This window comes from Perca flavescens, chromosome 8, assembly GCF_004354835.1.
Source record: "Perca flavescens isolate YP-PL-M2 chromosome 8, PFLA_1.0, whole genome shotgun sequence".
In the NCBI taxonomy this organism is placed as follows: domain Eukaryota; kingdom Metazoa; phylum Chordata; class Actinopteri; order Perciformes; family Percidae; genus Perca; species Perca flavescens.
In genome coordinates this window covers 37,236,682-37,259,181 of record NC_041338.1, presented here as the reverse complement: position 1 = coordinate 37,259,181, position 22,500 = coordinate 37,236,682, and the positions used below count along the sequence as shown (strand labels likewise).

Sequence of the window (22,500 nt, the reverse complement as noted above, 5' to 3'; positions counted from 1 at the left end):
CAGCGCTGCGGGAGCATTGCAACATAATTAACGTAGGATAATTAAGACGTATTCAAGACCTAAAACACAAGACTTCAGCGAATTGAAAACTTTTTAAAGAGCCTGCAATTTTGATTTTTAAATTTGAGACTTTCTTAGACTTTTTAAGACCCCGCGGAAACCCCGTAATTTGTCCGTAGCTCATTCTGTTAAAAACAATCCTGAGAAAATCTTATCGTGAACGTACAGTACAGGCCAAAAGTTTGGACACACCTTCTCATTCAATGTGTTTCCTTTTTATTTTCATGACTATTTACATTGTAGATTCTCACTGAAGGCATCAAAACTATGAATGAACACATATGGAATTATGTACTTAACAAAAAGTGTGAAATAACTGAAAACATGTCTTATATTTTAGATTCTTCAAAGTAGCCACCCTTTTTTTTTTGATAACTCTGCAAACCCTTGGTGTTCTCTCAATGAGCTTCATGAGGTAGTCACCTGAAATGGTTTTACCTTCACAGGTGTGCTTTGTCAGGGTTCATTAGTGGCAGAGGGTCAATTCAGGTTCAGGTAAAAGTCCTGCCATGTGTTTATTCCACCAATGAACTCAGCCAGCTGATTTCACTAATTAGCAGCTGATTTCACTAATTAGTAGTGAAATCAGCTGCTAATTAGTGAAATCAGAGTTCATTGGTGGAATAAACACATGGCAGGACTTTTACTTTCTGGACCTGGAATTGACACCTCTGATTAGTGGAATTATTTCCCTTATTAATAAAAAAGCAAAGGGTGGCTACTTTGAAGAAACTGTGTCTCTCAGTTATTTCACACTTTTTTTGTTAAGTACATAATTCCATATGTGTTCATTCATAGTTTTGATGCCTTCAGTGAGAATCTACAATGTAAATAGTCATGAAAATAAAAAGGAAACTCATTGAATGAGAAGGTGTGTCCAAACGTTTGGCCTGTACTGTAAGTTAACGGGATGTATGGAACGGTGAGTTGAGTGTGTGTGGTTACTGGTCAGCTCTTCTCTGCAGGATGAACTGTTGGTGTTCTTACATCTTGCTGGCCGTGTCGTAGCAGACGATCTTCTTGTCCAGACCGACGCTGACCACCAGCAGCTCGCTGGCGGGGGAGAAGGCCAGGCCGCAGCCCGGCGCTTTATGGGCGCCGTCGAACACGTGCAAGGCCTTCTGGGTGTTGGCGTCCCACAGCACCACGGTGCCGCTGTCGGAAACGCTGCCCAGCAGGGAGCGCTTCAGCGGGGACATGCGCAGGTCGTGGACGGGCTGCAGATTTAAAAACAAAAAAACACACACACACCACACAAGCTCTGAAAAGGTCCTCAGGAAGGTCTGGAGAGAAATCCAAAACATCAGGAAGAGGAAACGGGTATAAAAATCAGACTCCTAGAGTCCTGAGAACAAAGTGGTGGTTTTTTAATGAGGTGTAAACTCAGGCGTTTGAACTGAACAAAGCTGATTGGACGACCAAAGTTTCTATCAGTCTGTAGGAGCCATATGAGTGGTTTTCCTCCAAGCCACAGGGGGCATGATATTGCCTTGTGTTGCCAAGGCCTAGACTGGCTTGGGTATTTAAGTTCCTGTACTGATTGTTAATTGAAGAAGAGGAGCCAACAGTTTTTTAACTGTGCTCGGCTCACGTTGTCTATGGGACTTTATATGATTTATTATTCATTTGAACTCAATGCTGTGGACGTGCAAAATAAACGATGCAAGATGCAAACTAAATGAAAAGGACTGGATATCGTTTGTCTGAGTACACGTTAGAAACACTAATCGCAGTATAGGACTTAGTGATCCCTCCCCCCAACACCCTGCTTTTTTTATTTAAAAAAATAGTTTACAGATATTCAGTCATCGCAATACGTGAACAAATAAGATAAAAATAATATATACAAATAATATAATATGAAAGTAAAAATAAAAGCAATAGTCCAAACAGGGAAATAAAAGATACAAAAGAGACAGACTTTCAAAAATCGTTTATAATCTTCTTAATTAATAATAAAAAGTTATATAAAAGTTCTTATTGGATCCCAACTTAAGAGACTCAAAGCACATCTCAAATCCCCCCCCCCAAACACCCTGCTTTGCGATAATGTTCACGTCTCGTAATTACATCACTTCATAATGTTCCCATGCCAACAGGGACTAAATGGCTGCTCTTAAACTTGTGGTCTTCAATTGATTGTGGTATCCAACTGCTTTTCTCTTTTTATTTATTTATTTATCTATTTTTATCTTTATTTATTTAAATTTTTTTTTTTTTTATTAATTAATTTATTTTTAATATTGTATCATTATTATTACTATTATTATTTTTCTCATAATTTTTTGTACTATTAATGAATATCATGTAAGGCAGACTGGGTTGGTTGGGAAGGGATTGAAAATGTAAAAATACAATCTCTGTATAAACAACAGCATTTGTCCTTGAAATAAAAATTATATATATATATATATATATATATATATATATATATATATATATATATATATATATATAAATGGCTGCTCTTGTGTGAAGTAAACGCAAACTTTTTTTCCACTTTCTGCTAAGATATATTATGGGATATTATAACGAAAATGCGGGGATTATTAAATCATGCAAGCCCCGCATATTTTGCGCGGAAATCGGCAATTTGAAAAAAATGCTGACTTTGGCTGATTATGGGTTGAATTATGCGATCGCATAATCACGTTTTTCTGGAGGGACTGTTCTATACTGGCAATAAGCCAGAATAAATCTAGAAAACAAATGTCCGAGGTGATGGTGGCCGAGAGAAATTGATCTGAAAACATTTTTTATTAACCAAACTAACGGTTATAACCACTCATCGAGATTTTCTGCTGCTCTTCTACCCATTTTGGACGGTTGAAGACAGTTGAAGACGCCACCTTTGACCTCTCACAGGAGGTCTAAGAGGAAACGTTGGGTACCTGGTTGACAGGAGGTCTAAGAGGAAACGTTGGGTACCTGGTTGACAGGAGGTCTAAGAGGAAACGTTGGGTACCTGGTTGACAGGAGGTCTGAGAGGAAACGTTGGGTACCTGGTTGACAGGAGGTCTAAGAGGAAACGTTGGGTACCTGGTTGACAGGAGGTCTGAGAGGAAACGCTGGGTACCTGGTTGACAGGAGGTCTGAGAGGAAACGTTGGGTACCTGGTTGACAGGAGGTCTGAGAGGAAACGTTGGGTACCTGGTTGACAGGAGGTCTAAGAGGAAACGTTGGGTACCTGGTTGACAGGAGGTCTGAGAGGAAACGTTGGGTACCTGGTTGACAGGAGGTCTGAGAGGAAACGTTGGGTACCTGGTTGACAGGAGGTCTAAGAGGAAACGCTGGGTACCTGGTTGACAGGAGGTCTGAGAGGAAACGTTGGGTACCTGGTTGACAGGAGGTCTAAGAGGAAACGTTGGGTACCTGGTTGACAGGAGGTCTGAGAGGAAACGCTGGGTACCTGGTTGACAGGAAGTCTAAGAGGAAACGTTGGGTACCTGGTTGACAGGAGGTCTAAGAGGAAACGTTGGGTACCTGGTTGACAGGAGGTCTGAGAGGAAACGTTGGGTACCTGGTTGACAGGAGGTCTGAGAGGAAACGTTGGGTACCTGGTTGACAGGAGGTCTAAGAGGAAACGTTGGGTACCTGGTTGACAGGACGTCTAAGAGGAAACGTTGGGTACCTGGTTGACAGGAGGTCTAAGAGGAAACGTTGGGTACCTGGTTGACAGGAGGTCTGAGAGGAAACGTTGGGTACCTGGTTGACAGGAGGTCTGAGAGGAAACGTTGGGTACCTGGTTGACAGGAGGTCTAAGAGGAAACGTTGGGTACCTGGTTGACAGGAGGTCTAAGAGGAAACGTTGGGTACCTGGTTGACAGGAGGTCTGAGTGGAAACGCTGGGTACCTGGTTGACAGGAAGTCTAAGAGGAAACGTTGGGTACCTGGTTGACAGGAGGTCTAAGAGGAGGCGTTGGGTACCTGGTTGACAGGAGGTCTGAGAGGAAACGTTGGGTACCTGGTTGACAGGAGGTCTAAGAGGAAACGTTGGGTACCTGGTTGACAGGACGTCTAAGAGGAAGCGTTGGGTACCTGGTTGACAGGAGGTCTAAGAGGAAACGTTGGGTACCTGGTTGACAGGAGGTCTAAGAGGAAGCGTTGGGTACCTGGTTGACAGGAGGTCTAAGAGGAAACGTTGGGTACCTGGTTGACAGGAGGTCTAAGAGGAAAGCGTTGGGTACCTGGTTGACAGGAGGTCTGAGAGGAAACGTTGGGTACCTGGTTGACAGGAGGTCTAAGAGGAAACGTTGGGTACCTGGTTGACAGGAGGTCTAAGAGGAAACGTTGGGTACCTGGTTGACAGGAGGTCTGAGAGGAAACGTTGGGTACCTGGTTGACAGGAGGTCTAAGGGGAAACGTTGGGTACCTGGTTGCTGCCGTGTCCGAAGGCTTTGCTGGACAGGTTGGTGGTCAGACTGTGGAGGACCAGATCTCCGCTGGTGGAGCCCGACGCCACGTAGCTGTCGTTGGCATTAAAGGACACGCAGGTCACCTCTTCTTTATGATCCTGAGAGACAGGGGGACAGAGAGAGGGAAAGAGAGGGACAGAGAGAGATAGAGAGATAGAGAAAGTCACCATAAAACCTTTGTGAGATCCTCCTGAAAGCTCAGCCAGCAACACAGAACACTCTGCATCCATACATCCACACTGCTCCATTCTCATTCTTAAAGGAACACGCCGACTTATTGGGACTTTATCTTATTCACCGTAACCCCCAGAGTAAGACAAGTCCAACGTAACATGAGACACAGCCATCTTCTAACAGTAAACAAACCAGGAACTATATTCTAGAACTATATGGACTAGTCTAACTCTGGGGGTTACAGTGAATAAGATAAAGTCCCAATAAGAGATGAGAAGGGTATGTATGGACTAGTCTAACTCTGGGGGTTACAGTGAATAAGATAAAGTCCCAATAAGAGATGAGAAGGGTATGTATGGACTAGTCTAACTCTGGGGGTTACTGTGAATAAGATAAAGTCCCAATAAGAGATGAGAAGGGTATGTATGGACTAGTCTAACTCTGGGGGTTACGGTGAATAAGATAAAGTCCCAATAAGAGATGAGAAGGGTATGTATGGACTAGTCTAACTCTGGGGGTTACAGTGAATAAGATAAATTCCCAATAAGTCAGCATGTTCCTTTAAGCGGTGAAAACGATCTCCGTCCACTCACGAGTTTTAGCTCCAGTAGCAGAGCTAATCTGCATCCATATTAATCACATATCACGTGACCACACACACACACACACACACACACACACACACACACACACACACACACACACACACACACACACACACACACACACACACACACACACACACACTTTAGATTCTTCTAAGTAGCCACCCTTTGCTTTTTTATTAATAAGGGAAATAATTCCACTAATTAACCCTGACAAGGCACACCTGTGAAGGTAAAACCATTTCAGGTGACTACCTCATGAAGCTCATTGAGAGAACACCAAGGGTTTGCAGAGTTATCAAAAAAAGCAAAGGGTGGCTACTTTGAAGAATCTAAAATATAAGACATGTTTTCAGTTATTTCACACTTTTTTGTTAAGTACATAATTCCATATGTGTTCATTCATAGTTTTGATGCCTTCAGTGAGAATCTACAATGTAAATAGTCATGAAAATAAAAAGGAAACTCATTGAATGAGAAGGTGTTTCCAAACTTTTGGCCTGTACTGTATTCGTTTTTAAACCCAAACGTAGCAGTGTAGATGTAGCCTGGGCCTGTGTTGAGGTCTTACATTGAGGGAGCGGTGCAGTCTCTTGGTCTTCAGGTCCCAGATGTGAACGCTGTGATCCAGACCGCCGCTGACCAGGAACTGAGACGACGAGCTCAGACACACACGCGTCTGCTTTTTCTGAATGGACAGCCAGACAGAGACGAGGGGTGAGACAGAGAACACTGCTCGCAGGTAGAGGGGAAACTAATGGCGCTTCTCCATCACATGGTACCTACTCGCCTCTACTCGCCTCTTTTGGTTTTCCATTGCGAAAAAAAGTCCCTGGTACCTGCTAACAGGTACTTTATTTAGTACCTGCTCAGTCGAGGTTCCAAGTGAGCCGAGAAGGTGACGTGAAACCCTGCAGGCTGCCGATTGGTCAGAATGAATTGTCACCGATCACTGCATTTCTAGCGACAGACGGCATTTTTAAATAGTTTAGCCAGCAGTGTTTTTTTGCTGCCGGAGGCTCCACGCAGAGCTTTCTCCGTAGCATACAAGTGGCCTGATGGTTATACTGGTGAGATGGTGTGTGTGTGTGTGTGTGTGTAGCTGGTGAGCGAGGGAGAAGTGAGAGAGTGATGGCGATTAGCTCGGCAGCGAGTAGTGACTCTAGAGTCAGATAGTGAGAGAAACAAAGTAGAGCTGCTCCCTCTTAGTGGATTAGTCGACTAATCGGTGGTTCTGGTCTTAGTCAACTTAGATCTCTTTAGTCCATTAGTCATGTCTGATGCTGTTTTCATGCTGAATGACTTATTTCCAAGAAATGTACGAGCACATCTCTGGTAAACACAAGAATTAAAGTGGTGCTTTTAGCACGACTCTTTGCGGAGAAACTCAGATTTACAGATCTGTCGATTAAATCAACTAATTGAATAGTTGATACAGTTGAATGAGAATATCAGAATTTCTTTAATCGAGCACAGCCCTAAAACTAAGTGTCTCCCCTGTTCTTTCTGACCACGGTGGGAAATCTGGAGCAGGAGAAGTTAACCATCTCGTTGATTTCATGTTGTTTACGGAGAAGGAGAACCAGGAAATGAGTCGGGGAAATGCAACGCTACCAAGCCACGCCCACGGCAGTCGCTATGACGACCAGCCACGCTGAGGCGGTACTAAAATCTGCAACGGAAAAGGGACGCACAGCGAGTCGAGGCGAGGCGAGCAGGTACCATGTAATGGAAAAACACCATAACACACACACAGTTAAGTAAGGGTGTAACGTTGCATCGTTTGGAAATAGATATATATGTACTGTATGTGTAAAGATTATATAACTGCTGAGATCAAAAATAATGTCTCAGTTTGTGTCTATCCAGACTACGAAGCAACGCTGCAGTTTTTAAACCAAAACGGGAGCAGCAGAGTTTCCAAAGGTTGAAGTTTTAGGGGTACGGAAACAGTTTTTAAATCAGTTTAAAATCAGTTTTGGTTTTGAATTATATTTGGACCAGCAATAGAAAGAACCACAACACCACGAAAACAAACAAATAATAATTCTACAAGCGCTGCAGGAGCATTTTAACGAGCGGTGCAGGTAGCCTTATTAGGACCGAACACCTAGAACACAAATCGTCAGCAAATGTAAGACTTTTTAAGACCTAAAATTTGGATTTTAAAAGACTTTTTAAGACCCTGCTGTAACCCTATATCAATAAAGGAATATTTCCCACTTGTTTGTCTGCAGCTCGTTCTGTTAAAAACATCCTGACAATCGTATCTAGAGCTGGGCAATGTATGCATATTATATCGAAATCGTGATATGAGACTAGATATGGTCTTAGATTTTGGATATCATAATATCGTGATATGACATAAGTGTCTTCTCCTGGTTTTAAAGGCTGCATTACAGTAAAGTGATGTCATTATCTGAACTTACCAGACTGTTGTAACTCTATTATTCACCTTTTCCCACTTCGTCATTATATCCACATTACTGATGATTATTCAACTAAACTCTCATTGTGTAAATATTTTGTGAAAGCACCGATAGTAAACACTACAATATCGTTGCGGTATCGATATCGAGGTATTTGGTCAAAGATATGGTGATATCTGATTTTCTCCATATCGCCCAGCCCTAACCGTATGGTGGAACTTAACCCTTGTGTTGTCTTCCCATTGACCACGCAGCTTTTTGTCATTCTGGGTTTTGTCATCTTCTGTGAAGATTTCCCATCACCTTTACCGATGTCTTTGTCGATTTAATTTCTTCTTCTTTTTCTGACATTTTTTGTCACCTTTTTTCCAAGTTTGTCACTTTCTCGGATGTCTCTGTTGATATTTTTTTTTTTTAAGTTTTTCCCACATTTTTGTTGCTTTTTTTTTTTCAAGTTTTTTTTTTTTTTTTTTTTTTTTTTTAAATACTAGAATATCTAATAAAATACCCCAAATTAATTGAAAGTATTGAACTGATCATTTATTTTACACTGAAGAATGTTGTATGGAACCATCCAGGTTTATTTTTTTTGGGGGGCAATTTGTTGATAGAAACCCACATTTTTGATATAGAGACTTTTTGAAAATGGGTCAAATTTCACCCGAGGACAACACAGGGGATAAAACCCTGAATGGTATGGTGAGTTGAGTGTATGGTAACATCCCTACAGGTACGTATACGGTACAGAAGGGTATGCTCACCCCCTCGCCCAGTTCCATGGCTGCAACAGGAGTGGATTTGAGGCTGGTAAGGACCAGTTTGTCTCCGCTGCTGCTGGCACTCACCAGGTACTGGTCTGACACAAGGGGTCAAGGCTGGTTCATCTTTTACCCAAAAAGTCCTAATCAATTAGCGTCACACACCGCGTCTAGAGCTGTAACAATTCCACATTTTACTGTACAATCAATTGTCTCGGAAATAATTGCGATTAACAATATATTTGTCTCTTTCGGGGCAAATGTATGCATTACTTTTTCAAACAAATAGTTATGAATGGATCCCAGATACATATTGTGGTTATATCACTGTTATATGACCAAGATAATGTAATAACACAAATACACAGTCTGTGAAGTTGGACAAAGACTGATCTTTAGGCTTCAGTAAATTGAATTGAGCCTTTTGCGGAAGTTTTTGACATGGAATAGAGCAAGCAGGATACTGTTGGAGCTCCAGCAGGCCTGGGCCACAGGATGGCTGCTGCTGTGGGGGTTAAACTGCTCCAGTGGCGCCATGGAAACCGCATCCCAGATCTTCACACAGTCTCCTGTCGACACCAGGCGGGTCACCTCCTCCATGGCAACACCTGGAACACACACACACACACACACACACACACACACACAGACAGAAACACACAAACACAAAGAGACACACACACAGACCCACACCGGCAGAACACACACACACACACACACACACACACACACGCAAAGAGACACACACACAGACCCACACCGGCAAAAACACACAGACACACACAGATAGAAACAGAAACACACAAACACAAAGAGACACACACAGACCCACACCGGCAAAAACACACAGACACACACACACACACAGATAGAAACAGAAACACACAAACACAAAGAGACACACACAGACCCACACCGGCAGAAACACACACACACACACACACATACACACACACACAGATAGAAACAGAAACACACAAACACAAAGAGACACACACAGACCCACACCGGCAGAAACACACACACACACACACACACACACACACAGATAGAAACAGAAACACACAAACACAAAGAGACACACACACACACACACACACACACCAAACACAGGCAGAGAGAGACACACAAACACACACACACACACACACACACAAACGCAGACAGACACACACAGGGAGAGAGACAGAAACACAGAGACACACACACACATACAAAACACAGGCAGAGAGAGACACCCACACATACACACACACACAGACAGAGACACACACAAACACACACACACACAGACATCAAAAATAGTGTTATTAGTTCTTGGGTTTTTGCTGTTTCCCCCCTTTTCACTTGTAACAGAGTATTTCAAGACATTAATGCAGCAGGAATATTAATGCAGAAACATCAAGATATAATAACAGGAGTTTACTGCATAATTAATCCATTTACTGGAGTTCTGAATGTCAGTTTAATTCAGTAGTTACTTCAGTAAAGGACCTGAACACTTCTCCCACCTCTGGTTAGCTGTTGATGACGGAAAAGTAACTTAATACAAATAATACGTTACTTTAAAACACACACACACACACACACACAGAGACATAGACAGACACACACACACACACACACATACAAACAGACATATACAAACACAGACAGACAGACACACACGCACACACACTCAAGGACACAGAGACACAGACACAAACACACATATACAAACATACAGAGACACAGACACACACACAGAGACAGACACACACATACATACAAACAGACATATACACACAGAGACAGAGATACACACACACACACACGCACACACACACACACACATACAAACAGACATATACACACACACACACACACACAGACAGACACACACAAAGACACATGCACACACTCAAGGACACAGACAGACACAAAGACAGACACACACACACACACACACACACACACACACACACACACACACACACACACACACAGACAGACAGACAGAGACACACACACACACACACACACACACACACAAGGACACACAGACACAGACAAACACAAACATATACAATCATACAGAGACACAGACACACAGACACAGACAGACAAAAACACACATATACAAACATACATATACACACACACACTCAAGGACACAGACGAACACGCGCGCGCGCACACACACACACACACACACACACACACACACACACACACACACACACACACACACACACACTAAAACTGTCATCAGCTGACTGTCGGATGTTTCTGTTCAAGTTAGATGAACTTTAAAAACACAAACAAGCAGCTCACGTGCTCAGTAACAACCAGCAGTAGCTCCTAGCTCGACGGTAACCAACGGTTATTAACGGTTAGTTAAGGTAACCAACGGTTATAAACGGTAGCTAACGGTTAGCAACAAGAGAAGACTAAATTAGCAACAGCGGTTTTTAAAGTTACCGAAGACCCATAAAAGTCCAGTTAAACAACACGAAACACGCGCTAACTTACAGGAAAATATTCAAACGTTTAAATCGGTTCCGTATAAACGTGTCACCATACGTACCGGTAAAGATAAACTAATAACTGACAAGTTTTTGAAGCTGTTTTGTTTTGTGATGCGCCTGCAACCAATAAACCGCCACTACGGAGAGCCGGGAGGCCAAATTATTTCGCGAAGGATTGACCCGCCCTACTCTCCCTCTGATTGGCTAGTATCCGTTGCATTCGCTGGTTGGAATGTCAGGGTAAGCCAATCAGAGGCAGAGTAAGGCAGAGTAGGGCGGGACATGCCTTCGCCATCGGAAAATGTTTTTTCTTTGTAACTTTATTGTACTTTTAAGTAAAGTATACCGTAAACAGTAGGTTTTTTTTAATTTTATTTTTAAATTTGCCACTTTGTAAGCATCTGATCCTTTATAATATTAATACTGTGAAGAATGTTGAGCCACAGTATTAGTATATACATTTTGGTTAAAAAAATAACAGTTAGTTAAAAAAACTGTGGTGGAGGAAGTAATCAGATTCTGTACTATTTTTTTAAATTATTATTCACCCATTCAGAACACAAATATACAAACAAACAAGGCATATTTACATATCCACTTCGAGCATATAGACAAAACCTAGGAGTGTATATATAACAATTCGTCATAAAGGATAAAATAAAATAAGAGAAAATAAATAGAAAGGGCTATCTGAAATTAAATTAAGGGTTTCAAGTAAATAAAACAATTCAAGGGCTTTTTAATCCTTAACCAGTTTCATGGACTTACACAAAAGATTTAACTCTTTTTTCCAATGGCACTAAAAGTCCGGCATTGAAAACAAAAACGTCAGTCAAAGTATGTAACGTTAAGTGTAATCGGTAAAATGTAGTTAAAGTACAAAAATGTCCCCTGTTATTATAAAAACATTTGATTGTTCCAGATTTGCCGCTTTTCCTTCTGATAGACTGTAATTACACCGCTCTGCCTGTAGGGGGGCGGCGTTGTGCCACCACCACGGTTGGTCTGCCAGAATAGAAGAAACAGAAGAAGAAATCTCCCGCCCCATCCGCTCTTCTTTTTAAACCAAGGCGGGACGACGCTTCGTTTCATTCACTTTACCAGTGTAGTTGTTGTCGAAATACCGTTTGACGTTACACGTCGCTACCAATATGGTGAGGACTAAAGCCGACAGTGTCCCCGCATCATACAGAAAAGGTAGAGTAACACGTTACAGATATTTATTACGAATTCAGAATGAAATAGCTATTTTTGCTTATAAGTTAAAAAGATTTTCACGGAGTCTGGTGGGCTGGGACCGTACTCACGTAAGGCGAACAAGGCGGACACCGTAGCGGTAACATTTGTTCGCCAGGAGAACTATTTCACATTAATGATGTCGACATTTTAAATAACAAAGATGTCAGGATAGTACTCGCATGTCAAAGCAGGACCTAGCTTACGTTAGTTCTCCCAACAACAGCCTCCCGCCAACACGAAGGGCGGGCGTCCTTTGGTTCCTCCTAAACAGCCGACGAGATTATAAGAAAAACTTTTTTTTTAACTCTACTATCGCAAGAATCGTATTTTTATCCTAATATTCGGATCCGTCTGACAAGATGACATGAAACTTAGTCGTTTCTAGAACATAGGGTCTTGCTTTCGTCAAACTGGCGCCAGTTTTGAGCGCCGCTGTCCGTCTATGTGCGGACGTCGCACCAAACCCCATTAAAAAGTTAGATAATTTAATGTATTGTTGCTCATCGTCGACGGAACATACTTGACAGGACATAATGAACAATATTTCTTTAACCCACGGTTCCTTCTGGTAAATTCGGCATACAATTCAACCGCCATTCAGCACTTACGTTAATAAAACGGAACTTTTTAAGACTTGGTTCGTGTAAAAACAAGCTTTTGCAAAAGCTAATTTTAATGTAAACGTTATATACACTACTGTCTCTTTTTTTATTTTTTTAATACTCTCTCACAACCTAGTTTGCCTACAGAGTGCAATAAAGTGTCCTCTTACTGGTTGAGTTATTGTTTAACATGTATGACGTGGCTGTCCTGGATCCATGTTCTGATGGTTTTATTATCCATCCATTCATCCACAGTTTGTTTGATTGTGTTTGCAGCTGTTGCAGCAGCTGCACCCCGGAAGTCTCTGGGCTCCAGTTCAGCCAATGCCTCCTCCTCCTCCAGCAGCCAGTCAGCCACACCTGGTCAGCCACTGGCACCACATCACACCCAGTGTATACACACAGTGCATGAAGGGATGGAGTTTATACTGAAGTTATGGCTGTTTTTTGTTCGTTTTTTTCATTTGCAGCAAAGGGCAAGTATGCAGGTGGGAACCCAGTGTGCCCCCGTCCCACACCGGACTGGCAGAAGGGCATCGGAGACTTCTTCGGTGGGCCCCCGAGAAAGCCTGAGAAGGAGAACCAGAAGCCCCAGGAGGTAGAGGATGATGAAGAGGCCGGAGGCAGCGGCATGTCAAAAGCCCCCAAGAAGTACGTTCACCGGCTGAGTTACTTTAAAGAGTCCTTTTTATACCGGTAGATCACATGTGTCAAACTCAAGGCCCGAGGGCCAAATCTGGCCCCTGGCATATTTTGATCTGGCCCACATATCAATTTAGGTCTAAAATTAATTTTGGCCCACCAAGTTTGTCGCTTTTTTATTTTTTTGCCACTTTTTTTTGTGCTGCTTTTCGTACTTTTTTCAATGTTTTTGTCGCTTTTGCTACCTTTTTTCTGTTTTGTTTTTCTATGATCAATAAGGGACTTTTTTAGGACTTTATGTCGACCAAACTGTAAGTGAGAAGACTTTATAAGACCTACAATAATAGGGTCAAAGATATTTGACTTTTCTCTTAAGTAAAAGCATGTCTATGAACTTTACATCTGGCCCTGGATGGGTTTCTCATTAGTGAAGTTGAGTTTGACCCCCCTGCGGTAGATGAACCACAGCAGAGGTTTTTTCTTCCTGTTGCACTCGGATCAGAATCAGCTTTATTGGCCAGGATTGTGTGAACAAACAAGGAATTTGACTCCAGTTAATCTTTGCTCTCAAAGTACAACACTCACACACAGTAATAAATATTAAAACTAATACTGTTAAGTATAACAATACAATAGGATTTAGAAAAAAATATACAATAACAATTGAGGAGAGAGGGGGGGAAGGAATAGTAGGAGGGAGTTTTTGTCTTTTTCAGCTGCGCCAGCGGCTCAAATGGGCTGCAACAATTAACATTTATTAATTTAAGTAATTTATTAAGTAATTGATTGTTTGGCCTAGATAGATAGATAGATAGATAGATAGATAGATAGATAGATATAGACCGATTTAATCTTAATGAAAACCAAGGTGACGTTTTCAGTCCAAAACCCTAAAGATACTCAAAGGTAAATATTCACCCCGAAGAAGCTGCAAATTCTGGCACTTTTGCTTAATAATAAATAAGTAAATCGGCTAATTCTCAACATTATAAGATTTAAAAATTCATTTCAGTGGATGCTGTCCCTGGAAAGTTTCAAAAAAAAAAAAAATATATATATATATATATATATATATATATATATATATATATATATATATATATATATATATATATATATATTTAAAGTAGCTGTTGGATCAAGCCAACATTACACTCCACAAAAGATTGGAGTTACAACTACCACTGATTATTTGTTGCAATCAGCCAGAAATGTGTATATGTCATAAAATTGTGGGAAGAAAAAAAAAACCTGTTGAAAAATGAGACTTTCAACGGGTGGTGTAGTCTACATGATATGCAGTATTCCCACTAAGAAAGCTCCAGGATTTCCAAATACCCACTTACAAATGCCTAATGACACACAACAACATACTTTCCATTATATTTTGATACATTTTGAATTGTCATCTGTGTTTTTCTTCTTCACATAGGCTAATATAAGGGATTTCCACCGTTAATTGGTGCATAAAAGTATATCAGAATACAGGAAATGAAATCTTTGATGCTCAAAACTTCCCTGAGGGAGGACACCCAGACACCCCACTATGACACACACGCACACACACACACACACACACACCAAAAAAAGGCAGCTTCTAGCCAATATACAGTACAGTGTATACCCACTACTAGGGGTGTGACGAGACGCTTACTCCACGAGACGAGACACATCACGAGATTGGGTTCACGAGAACGAGACGAGATTTAAAAAATTTTTTTAAGAAATCCTCAATGATGAAATGTATGAAAAATCACAAAATGCAAAACAATTTAGGTGCCTTTTGAAATCAACTATTAATGATGAATGTTATTTAACTTTTTTTTACTATTTTAATGAATCATATGCAGTAAAGGACGTGCAAACACTGCAAAATGTTTTGTATAAACTCTACCAACTGGCTTCTGCCCTGTACAATTTCACATGAGAAATCTAACTCCTTTGCACAAATCAAACATAAAAAAATAAACAGTATAAATAAAATAAATGTGTAAATAACAGAAAAACTTTAAATGCAAACAGTAAGTGTATCAATAACCAAAGTACTGCTCTCTCAAACCTACAAGTGCAAACAGAAACAATTTTTTTCTATAAGATAAACTACACAGAACAGCCTAAGATATGGTCATGTTATTTTTCAAGAATATAAGCATGTCGACTATTTCTGGCAGCAGTTGAGATCTTTGGGCAGTAACTATGTCTCCTGTAGTAGAAAAAAACACACTCACTTGGAACAGAGGTAGCAGGGATGGAAAGGTATGCTTTGGCAAGTGGAGACAGCAAAGGATATTTAGGAGTCGCCAAAATCCGACATGGCCTCATATCAGCTGCAATGAAAACGCCTATGTCCCTCGTTATTGCCGTGGCTCTTGCACTTACCGGTGGCAGAGATGCAAAGGCTTCTAGAGTTGTTTGGCCTTTTAATGTTTTCGTCGCGGGTGCAGTAGTTAGTAGAGAGCTGTGGTGGTGCTGTAAGTGTTTTTGCATAGTGCTCGTGTTAGCAGCGGTATCTGGCATGTTTTTCTTACAATATTTACATATTGTGTTCGTCTTGTCTGTCACTCTTTAGCCGTTTATTATTTCCATGAGGAAAACCAAAATGTTTGCACACAAATGATTTAAAAGTGGCAGGGGATCTTCAATAGTAATTTCACGCTCCATCACGCTGACATCACATCGCCTCACGAGACAACTTTTCACCTCGACGAGAAATCTCGTCACGTTTTAATCTCGCGAGATCTCGTAAAACGAGATCTCGTCACACCCTTACCCACTACAATACATTAGACTACACCACTGCTTTTCGATTTACTGTCAAATATGACGAAGAAAAGCTGCCAATCTTCACTTTCTGACCAGCTGGAATCTGAGAATATGAAATGATTAATTATCAAACTAGTTCCGTATTAATCTTCTTTCAATTGGTCGACAAATCATTGCAGCTCTAAAATGGATTCAGTTTGTCTCCAGCGTCTCAAAACGCTAAAATCCGAGATTGTTCGGTGGCGTTTTAAGGACTCGTCTGCTGTCGTGTCCCAATCGAATTTTCCGTCAAACCTAATACTGAACTTTCGTGTATTGAAAATTAATACTAATGGTTTTTTATTCACTGCAAAAACACATAGGGCTGGGTGCCGAGTTCAACACTTTTTAGGCACCAACTGAATAGCCATTCAATACCTAAGGAGTAGATCTCATCAGCACCAGTGAGCCAATCAGCACGCAGCATGCCTCTACCTAGATCTAATCATGTCTGTGATTAGCAGAGAGAGACTCTTTGTTTTGAGAAAAACATGTTTTATCTGCGATCTTATGGCTAAAAACTACACTACCCACAATCCTAAGCGTAACAGCAACGTCTCTGATTGGTCCGACTGTCTGTTACCATAGTAACATTTACTGTACCCTTGAAACTGGGACCATCTAGACCATGTTTTATGGTCACTATTGATCTGGTAGCTGGATACACAGCCCTAAAAGTGTGTGTGTGTGTGTGTGTGTGTGTGTGTGTGTGTGTGTGTGTGTGTGTGTGTGTGTGTGTGTGTGTGTGTGTGTGTGTGTGTGTGTGTGTGTGTGTGTGTGTGTGTGTGTGTGTGTGTGTGTGTGTGTGTGTGTTCTGTAGGTCCATATGAAGTGTGTGTTCTGTAGGTCCATATGAAGTGTGTGTTCTGTAGGTCCATATGAAGTGTGTGTTCTGTAGGTCCATATGAAGTGTGTGTTCTGTAGGTCCATGTTAAGTTGTGTAACCATGTTTTGTGTGTGTGTGTGTGTGTGTGTGTGTGTGTAGGTCCAGACCACTGCCAGCTGAGGAGGAAGAGGAGGATGAATAAATCTGATGACTGAATGGATCAGTTTGTGACCGGTGGTCCCGTTGGCTGCCTCCACCGTTGCTTCGTGGCAGTTTTAATGTACATCTGTATATATAGTTTCTGATGAATTCACTTTGTATAGTTCAATAAACTTTTTTAAAAATGTTTTTAACCTGCAGAGATCTGTGACGTGATTTTACTTTTGCTTTTAAAGAATAATACAGAGCTGCAACTAACTACAGTAAACAATTAACAGCTGTTTTCATTTCTAGATTCTGTAAATTCAGAACTTCCCAGAGACCCACCAGACACCCCGGTTATTAATCTAGATTTATCACTAGATGGGTGGAGATCTCAACACCTTTTATTAATCGGAGAGAGAGATGGACTTTATTAATCCCAAAGAGAGAGAGAGATGGACTTTATTAATCCCAAAGAGAGAGAGAGATGGACTTTATTAATCCCAAAGAGAGAGAGAGATGGACTTTATTAATCCCAAAGAGAGAGAGAGATGGACTTTATTAATCCCAAAGAGAGAGAGAGATGGACTTTATTAATCCCAAGAGAGAGATGGACTTTATTAATCCCAAAAGAGAGAGAGATGGACTTTATTAATCCCAAAGAAAGAGAGATGGACTTTATTAATCCCAAAAGAGAGAGATGGACTTTATTAATCCCAAAAAGAGAGAGATGGATTTTATTAATCCCAAAGAGAGAGAGAGATGGACTTTATTAATCCCAAAGAGAGAGAGATGGATTTTATTAATCCCAAAGAGAGAGAGAGATGGATTTTATTAATCCCAAAGAGAGAGAGAGATGGACTTTATTATTCCCAAATTGGGACATTACTGTGTTACAGCAGCAAATAATAAGGGCATACACACACATGCCATTTGGCAAATGCTTTGTACCATTTATGCATTTTTAAATAATGCCACATCTTTTTTGAACATTAATATGAAGTCTGTCTGTCTCTCTCTCTGTCTGTGTGCGTTTCACATCTGTTTTGAACATTTTTAATGCAATTAAAATAAATGAATAGGTGATGCACCATAAAAACAACAACTTTGGGTCCTGTTTCAGCACAGACTCCGCCCCGTCGGGATGTTCCGTCACCCAAATTAATGTCACCTCGTGTTGGGTTCGGGAACCTGAGAGATCAATCACTGTCCGGTTGCTTCTTTTTATTGGGATTTCAGCACTTTAATAATCAATAACTTCCACAGAGGCTGCTTTAAAAACCTCTCGAGCATATCTACCGCTCGCGACGCTCTTCATATAGCAGCAAACTGTCGCTTAGCAACAACGTTTTACTGCTTTTACCCGTTCGCTCGCCTCGTCGAGAGGTCCGAAGGTTAAAATCAAACGGCTGAAGCCTACTACGGAAGCTCGCGCGGTCAAAGCTAAGCTAACGGGACGAGCGAACCGGAGCAAACGGTCATAAAAAAAAAACCAACAACATAGTTTTTTTTTTTTTTTGTTCTCTGAACTGTTTATCGTCAACAGCAGCAGTACAACAGCTCAGGGTCCGTTAGTCTAGCTACTTTTGACCGGCTAACGGTCAACGGTCGGCTAACGGTCGGCTAACTGTTCCTGTGTTTGTTTACTGTCAGAAGTTAACGGTTCAGCCGCCTCCGGTGCATGCAGCTAACGTCACGGCGATGACAGTTACGTTTAGGCACCAAAACGACTTAGTCAAGTTTAGGAAAAATATCGTGGTTTGGATTAAAACACCCCTGCGTTTCTTGGGTGAAAGCATTAAAACGAAATAATTATGTTAGCCTAGATTTTGCTCAACTTCCGGCCGTAGCTGTATCCCTTTTTAAGTTTGTATTTTTCCATTGCTGTATCCCTTCTAGCCACAACCCTCCGTGTGTGTTTGTGACGTCTCCGTTTAGCTGCAGTGTCAGTTATGATCTTATATATTTGTCAATGGTTATGACGTGTAAAATGGTTTAAAGACGTTATAAGCTATCCGCGTGAACGGCTAGAAAGATGCCCGACAGCGGGTTCAGCTGGACGGTGGTGGTCCTGACCTGCCAACACAAAGACAGCGTCTACTCCTTCCAGAGAGGTGAGCAATGCATCATCTCGTTCTGAACTGTGTATATGTCATCTTTGATTCTTTGAGCCGTTTAAAGCCGCAGTTACACTGGTCGGCCTGAGGGCGGCGCCGTTGGCCGGGAAACGGATTTACATTCGTATTACTGCAATGTGTTTATGTATGATTAAATGTTCCTTTTTCACATTAGGAAACCAAACCTACATTAGAGATGGACTCAATGAAATTTTCTGTTAGTTGTTAAAATAAAATAGTTGTCTCAAATCTCAACTATTCATTTAATCTGAAAGTTGGATAAAGGGAAATGTACATTCACTCAGTCAGAATCAGGTTTATGGCCAAAATAAGATACACTTGGTGCATACATAAACAAACAACCATATTACACATTAATATGAAATCTGTGTGTGTGTGTGTGTGTGTCTGTCTGTCTGTCCCTCCCTGTGTGTGTGTGTGTGTGTGTGTGTGTGTGTGTGTGTGTGTGTGTGTGTGTGTGTGTGTGTGTGTGTGTGTGTGTGTGCGTGCGTCTGTGTGTGTGTGTGTGTGTCCCTCTCCTGTCTGTGTGTGTGTGTGTGTGTGTGTGTGTGTGTGTGTGTGTGTCTGTGTGTCTGTCCGTCCCTCTGTGTGTGTGTGTGTGTGTGTGTGTGTGTGTGTGTGTGTGTGTGTGTGTCCCTCTCCTGTCTGTGTGTGTGTGTGTGTGTGTGTGTGTGTGTGTGTGTGTGTCCCTCTCCTGTCTGTGTGTGTGTGTGTGTGTGTGTGTGTGTGTGTGTCCCTCTCCTGTCTGTGTGTGTGTGTGTGTGTGTGTGTGTGTGTGTCCCTCTCCTGTCTGTGTGTGTGTGTGTGTGTGTGTGTGTCCCTCTCCTGTCTGTGTGTGTGTGTGTGTGTGTGTGTGTGTGTGTCCCTCTCCTGTCTGTGTGTGTGTGTGTGTGTGTGTGTGTGTCCCCTCTCCTGTGTGTGTGTGTGTGTGTGTGTGTGTGTGTGTGTGTGTCCCTCTCCTGTCTGTGTGTGTGTGTGTGTGTGTGTGTGTGTGTGTGTCTCCTCTCCTGTCTGTGTGTGTGCGTCTGTGTGTGTGTGTGTGTGTGTGTGTCCCTCTCCTGTCTGTGTGTGTGTGTGTGTGTGTGTGTGCGTCTGTGTGTGTGTGCGTGTGTGTCTGCGTGTGCGTCTGTGTGTGTGTGTGTCCCTCTCCTGTCTGTGTGTGTGTGTGTGTGTGTGCGTCTGTGTGTGTGTGTGCGTGTGTGTCTGCGTGTGCGTCTGTGTGTGTGTGCGTCTGTGTGTCTGTGTGTGTGTCTCTGTATGTGTGTTTGTGTGTCTGTGTGTCTATCTCTGTGTGTATGTGTGTGTGTCTATTTGTGTGTGTGTGTGCGTCCCTGTGTGTGCGTTTGTGGTCTCGTCTCACCTGTATGTGTGTGCGTGCGTGTGTCTCTCTCTGTGTGTTTGTATATATGTGTGTATGTATATGTGTGTGTGTGTGTGTCTCTGTGTGTGTGTGTGTGTGTGTGTGTGTGTGTCTCTCTCTGTGTGTGTGTGTGTGTGTGTCTCTCTGTGTGTGTGTGTGTGTGTGTGTGTGTGTGTGTCTCTCTGTGTGTGTGTGTGTGTGTGTGTGTGTGTCTCTCTGTGTGTGTGTGTGTGTGTCTCTCTGTGTGTGTGTGTCTCTCTGTGTGTGTGTGTGTGTGTGTGTGTGTGTGTGTGTGTGTGTGTGTGTGTGTGTGTGTGTGTGTGTGTGTGTGTGTGTGTGTGTGTGTGTGTGTGTGTGTGTGTGTGTGTGTGTGTGTGTGTGTGTGTGTGTGTCTCTGTGTGTGTGTGTGTGTGTGTGTGTGTGTGTGTGTGTGTGTGTGTGTGTGTGTGTGTGTGTGTGTGTGTGTGTGTGTGTGTGTGTGTGTGTGTGTGTGTGTGTCTCTGTGTGTGTGTGTGTGTGTGTGTGTGTGTGTGTGTGTGTGTGTGTGTGTGTGTGTGTGTGTATAGAGCTGGAGTTGCGGCAGCAGCGTGGGTCCCTCTCTCGGGGTGCGTTGGTTTTGACGGTGCGGGACCGCCAGGAGCCGCTGGGCAGCGGGGGGGCGACCCTGAACGCCCTGCTGGTCGCTGCCGAACACCTGAGCAGCCGAGCGGGACACACGGTGAGGTCACAACGCGGTGAGGTCACACCGTGGTGAGGTCACACACATGGTGAGGTCACACACACGGAGAGGTCACACACACGATGAGGTCACACCTCGGTGAGGTCATCTCCTGTCACTCTCCTGTCATCGCTCTCACTCGCTCACACACACGGTGAGGTCATTTATAAGGTGTCCAGCTGGGACAGGGTGTGATGATGATGAAGGTGAACTCCTCCTCTTCCTCAGGTGGTGACAGCTGACGTCCTGGACGAAGCTCACATCCTCATCCTCCACTCGGTGAGTCCAGAAACACTAAGGCCACTGGTGTGTGTGTGTTCTGGTTCTGTCGGGCCACACCGTGGTATTCTGTGTGGTGTATGTGTGTGTGTGTGTGTATGTATGTGTGTGTATATGTGTGTGTGTGTGTTCTGGTTCTGTCGGGCCCGTCCAGATGTGTTCTGTGTGGTGTATGTGTGTGTATGTGTATGAGTGTGTGTGTGTGTATATGTGTGTGTGTGTGTTCTGGTTCTGTCGGGCCCGTCCAGATGTGTTCTGTGTGTCCTGCAGGGCCGGGACTTCCCCTGGAGCTCCTGCAGCCGAGCGTTCTGCTGGCTGCCCTCAGAGAGACCCGAGCACCAGAACCAGGTCCAGAACCAGGTCCAGGCCCCGTTCTGTGTCCTGGACCTGGTTCTGGACCGGCTCAGCACCCAGATCTGTCCCGGCTCCCCCCCCGGGGTCTGGGTCAGCAGCACCGACGCCATCCTGCACCTCCCACCGGACCTCGGTGAGAGAGACAGGCCACCGATTCTCTCTCTCTGTCTGTCTCTCTCTGTCTGTCTCTGGACCTGTCTGTCTCTGTCTCTCTCTGGACCTGTCTGTCTCTGTCTCTCTCTGGAACTGTCTGTCTTTCTCTGGACCTCTCTGTCTCTCTCTGGACCTGTCTCTCTCTCTCTGTCTTCTCTGGACCTGTCTCTCTCTGTCTGTCTCTGGACATGTCTCTCTCTGTGTCTCTCTGGACCTGTCTGTCTCTGGACCTGTCTCTCTCTGTCTCTCTCTGGACCTGTCTCTCTCTCTCTGTCTCTCTCTGGACATGTCTCTCTCT

At 42.8% G+C, this 22,500-nt stretch overlaps 3 protein-coding genes across 5 annotated transcripts in view; 2 read left to right on the top strand and 1 right to left on the bottom strand.

The window, feature by feature from the left end:
* The window catches only part of nedd1 (NEDD1 gamma-tubulin ring complex targeting factor), a 38,935-nt gene extending 27,832 nt beyond the window's left edge, over nucleotides 1–11,103 (bottom strand). For all 3 annotated transcript variants that reach the window (XM_028585905.1, XM_028585907.1, XM_028585906.1), the window contains exons 1-6: nucleotides 11,008–11,103; nucleotides 8,906–9,049; nucleotides 8,445–8,539; nucleotides 5,826–5,942; nucleotides 4,433–4,573; nucleotides 1,048–1,277 (exon numbers count right to left, since the gene is read on the bottom strand). In XM_028585905.1, coding sequence (XP_028441706.1) covers nucleotides 1,048–1,277; nucleotides 4,433–4,573; nucleotides 5,826–5,942; nucleotides 8,445–8,539; nucleotides 8,906–9,041 — 719 coding nt within the window. In that variant the 5' untranslated portion in view covers nucleotides 9,042–9,049; nucleotides 11,008–11,103. The remainder of the gene's footprint in view (nucleotides 1–1,047; nucleotides 1,278–4,432; nucleotides 4,574–5,825; nucleotides 5,943–8,444; nucleotides 8,540–8,905; nucleotides 9,050–11,007) is intronic.
* Nucleotides 11,104–11,972: 869 nt separating this feature from the next.
* Nucleotides 11,973–17,418, top strand: pclaf (PCNA clamp associated factor). Its single transcript, XM_028585925.1, has 4 exons — nucleotides 11,973–12,145; nucleotides 13,066–13,152; nucleotides 13,260–13,440; nucleotides 17,219–17,418. The coding sequence occupies exons 1-4, from the start codon at nucleotides 12,100–12,102 to the stop codon at nucleotides 17,259–17,261; spliced, it is 357 nt and encodes a 118-aa protein (XP_028441726.1). The 5' UTR covers nucleotides 11,973–12,099; the 3' UTR covers nucleotides 17,262–17,418.
* A 959-nt stretch (nucleotides 17,419–18,377) lies between these two features.
* The window catches only part of fcsk (fucose kinase), a 49,553-nt gene continuing 45,430 nt past the window's right edge, over nucleotides 18,378–22,500 (top strand). The window contains 4 exon segments of the mRNA XM_028585280.1: nucleotides 18,378–19,314; nucleotides 21,265–21,416; nucleotides 21,645–21,695; nucleotides 21,966–22,182. Coding sequence (XP_028441081.1) covers nucleotides 19,236–19,314; nucleotides 21,265–21,416; nucleotides 21,645–21,695; nucleotides 21,966–22,182 — 499 coding nt within the window. The 5' untranslated portion in view covers nucleotides 18,378–19,235.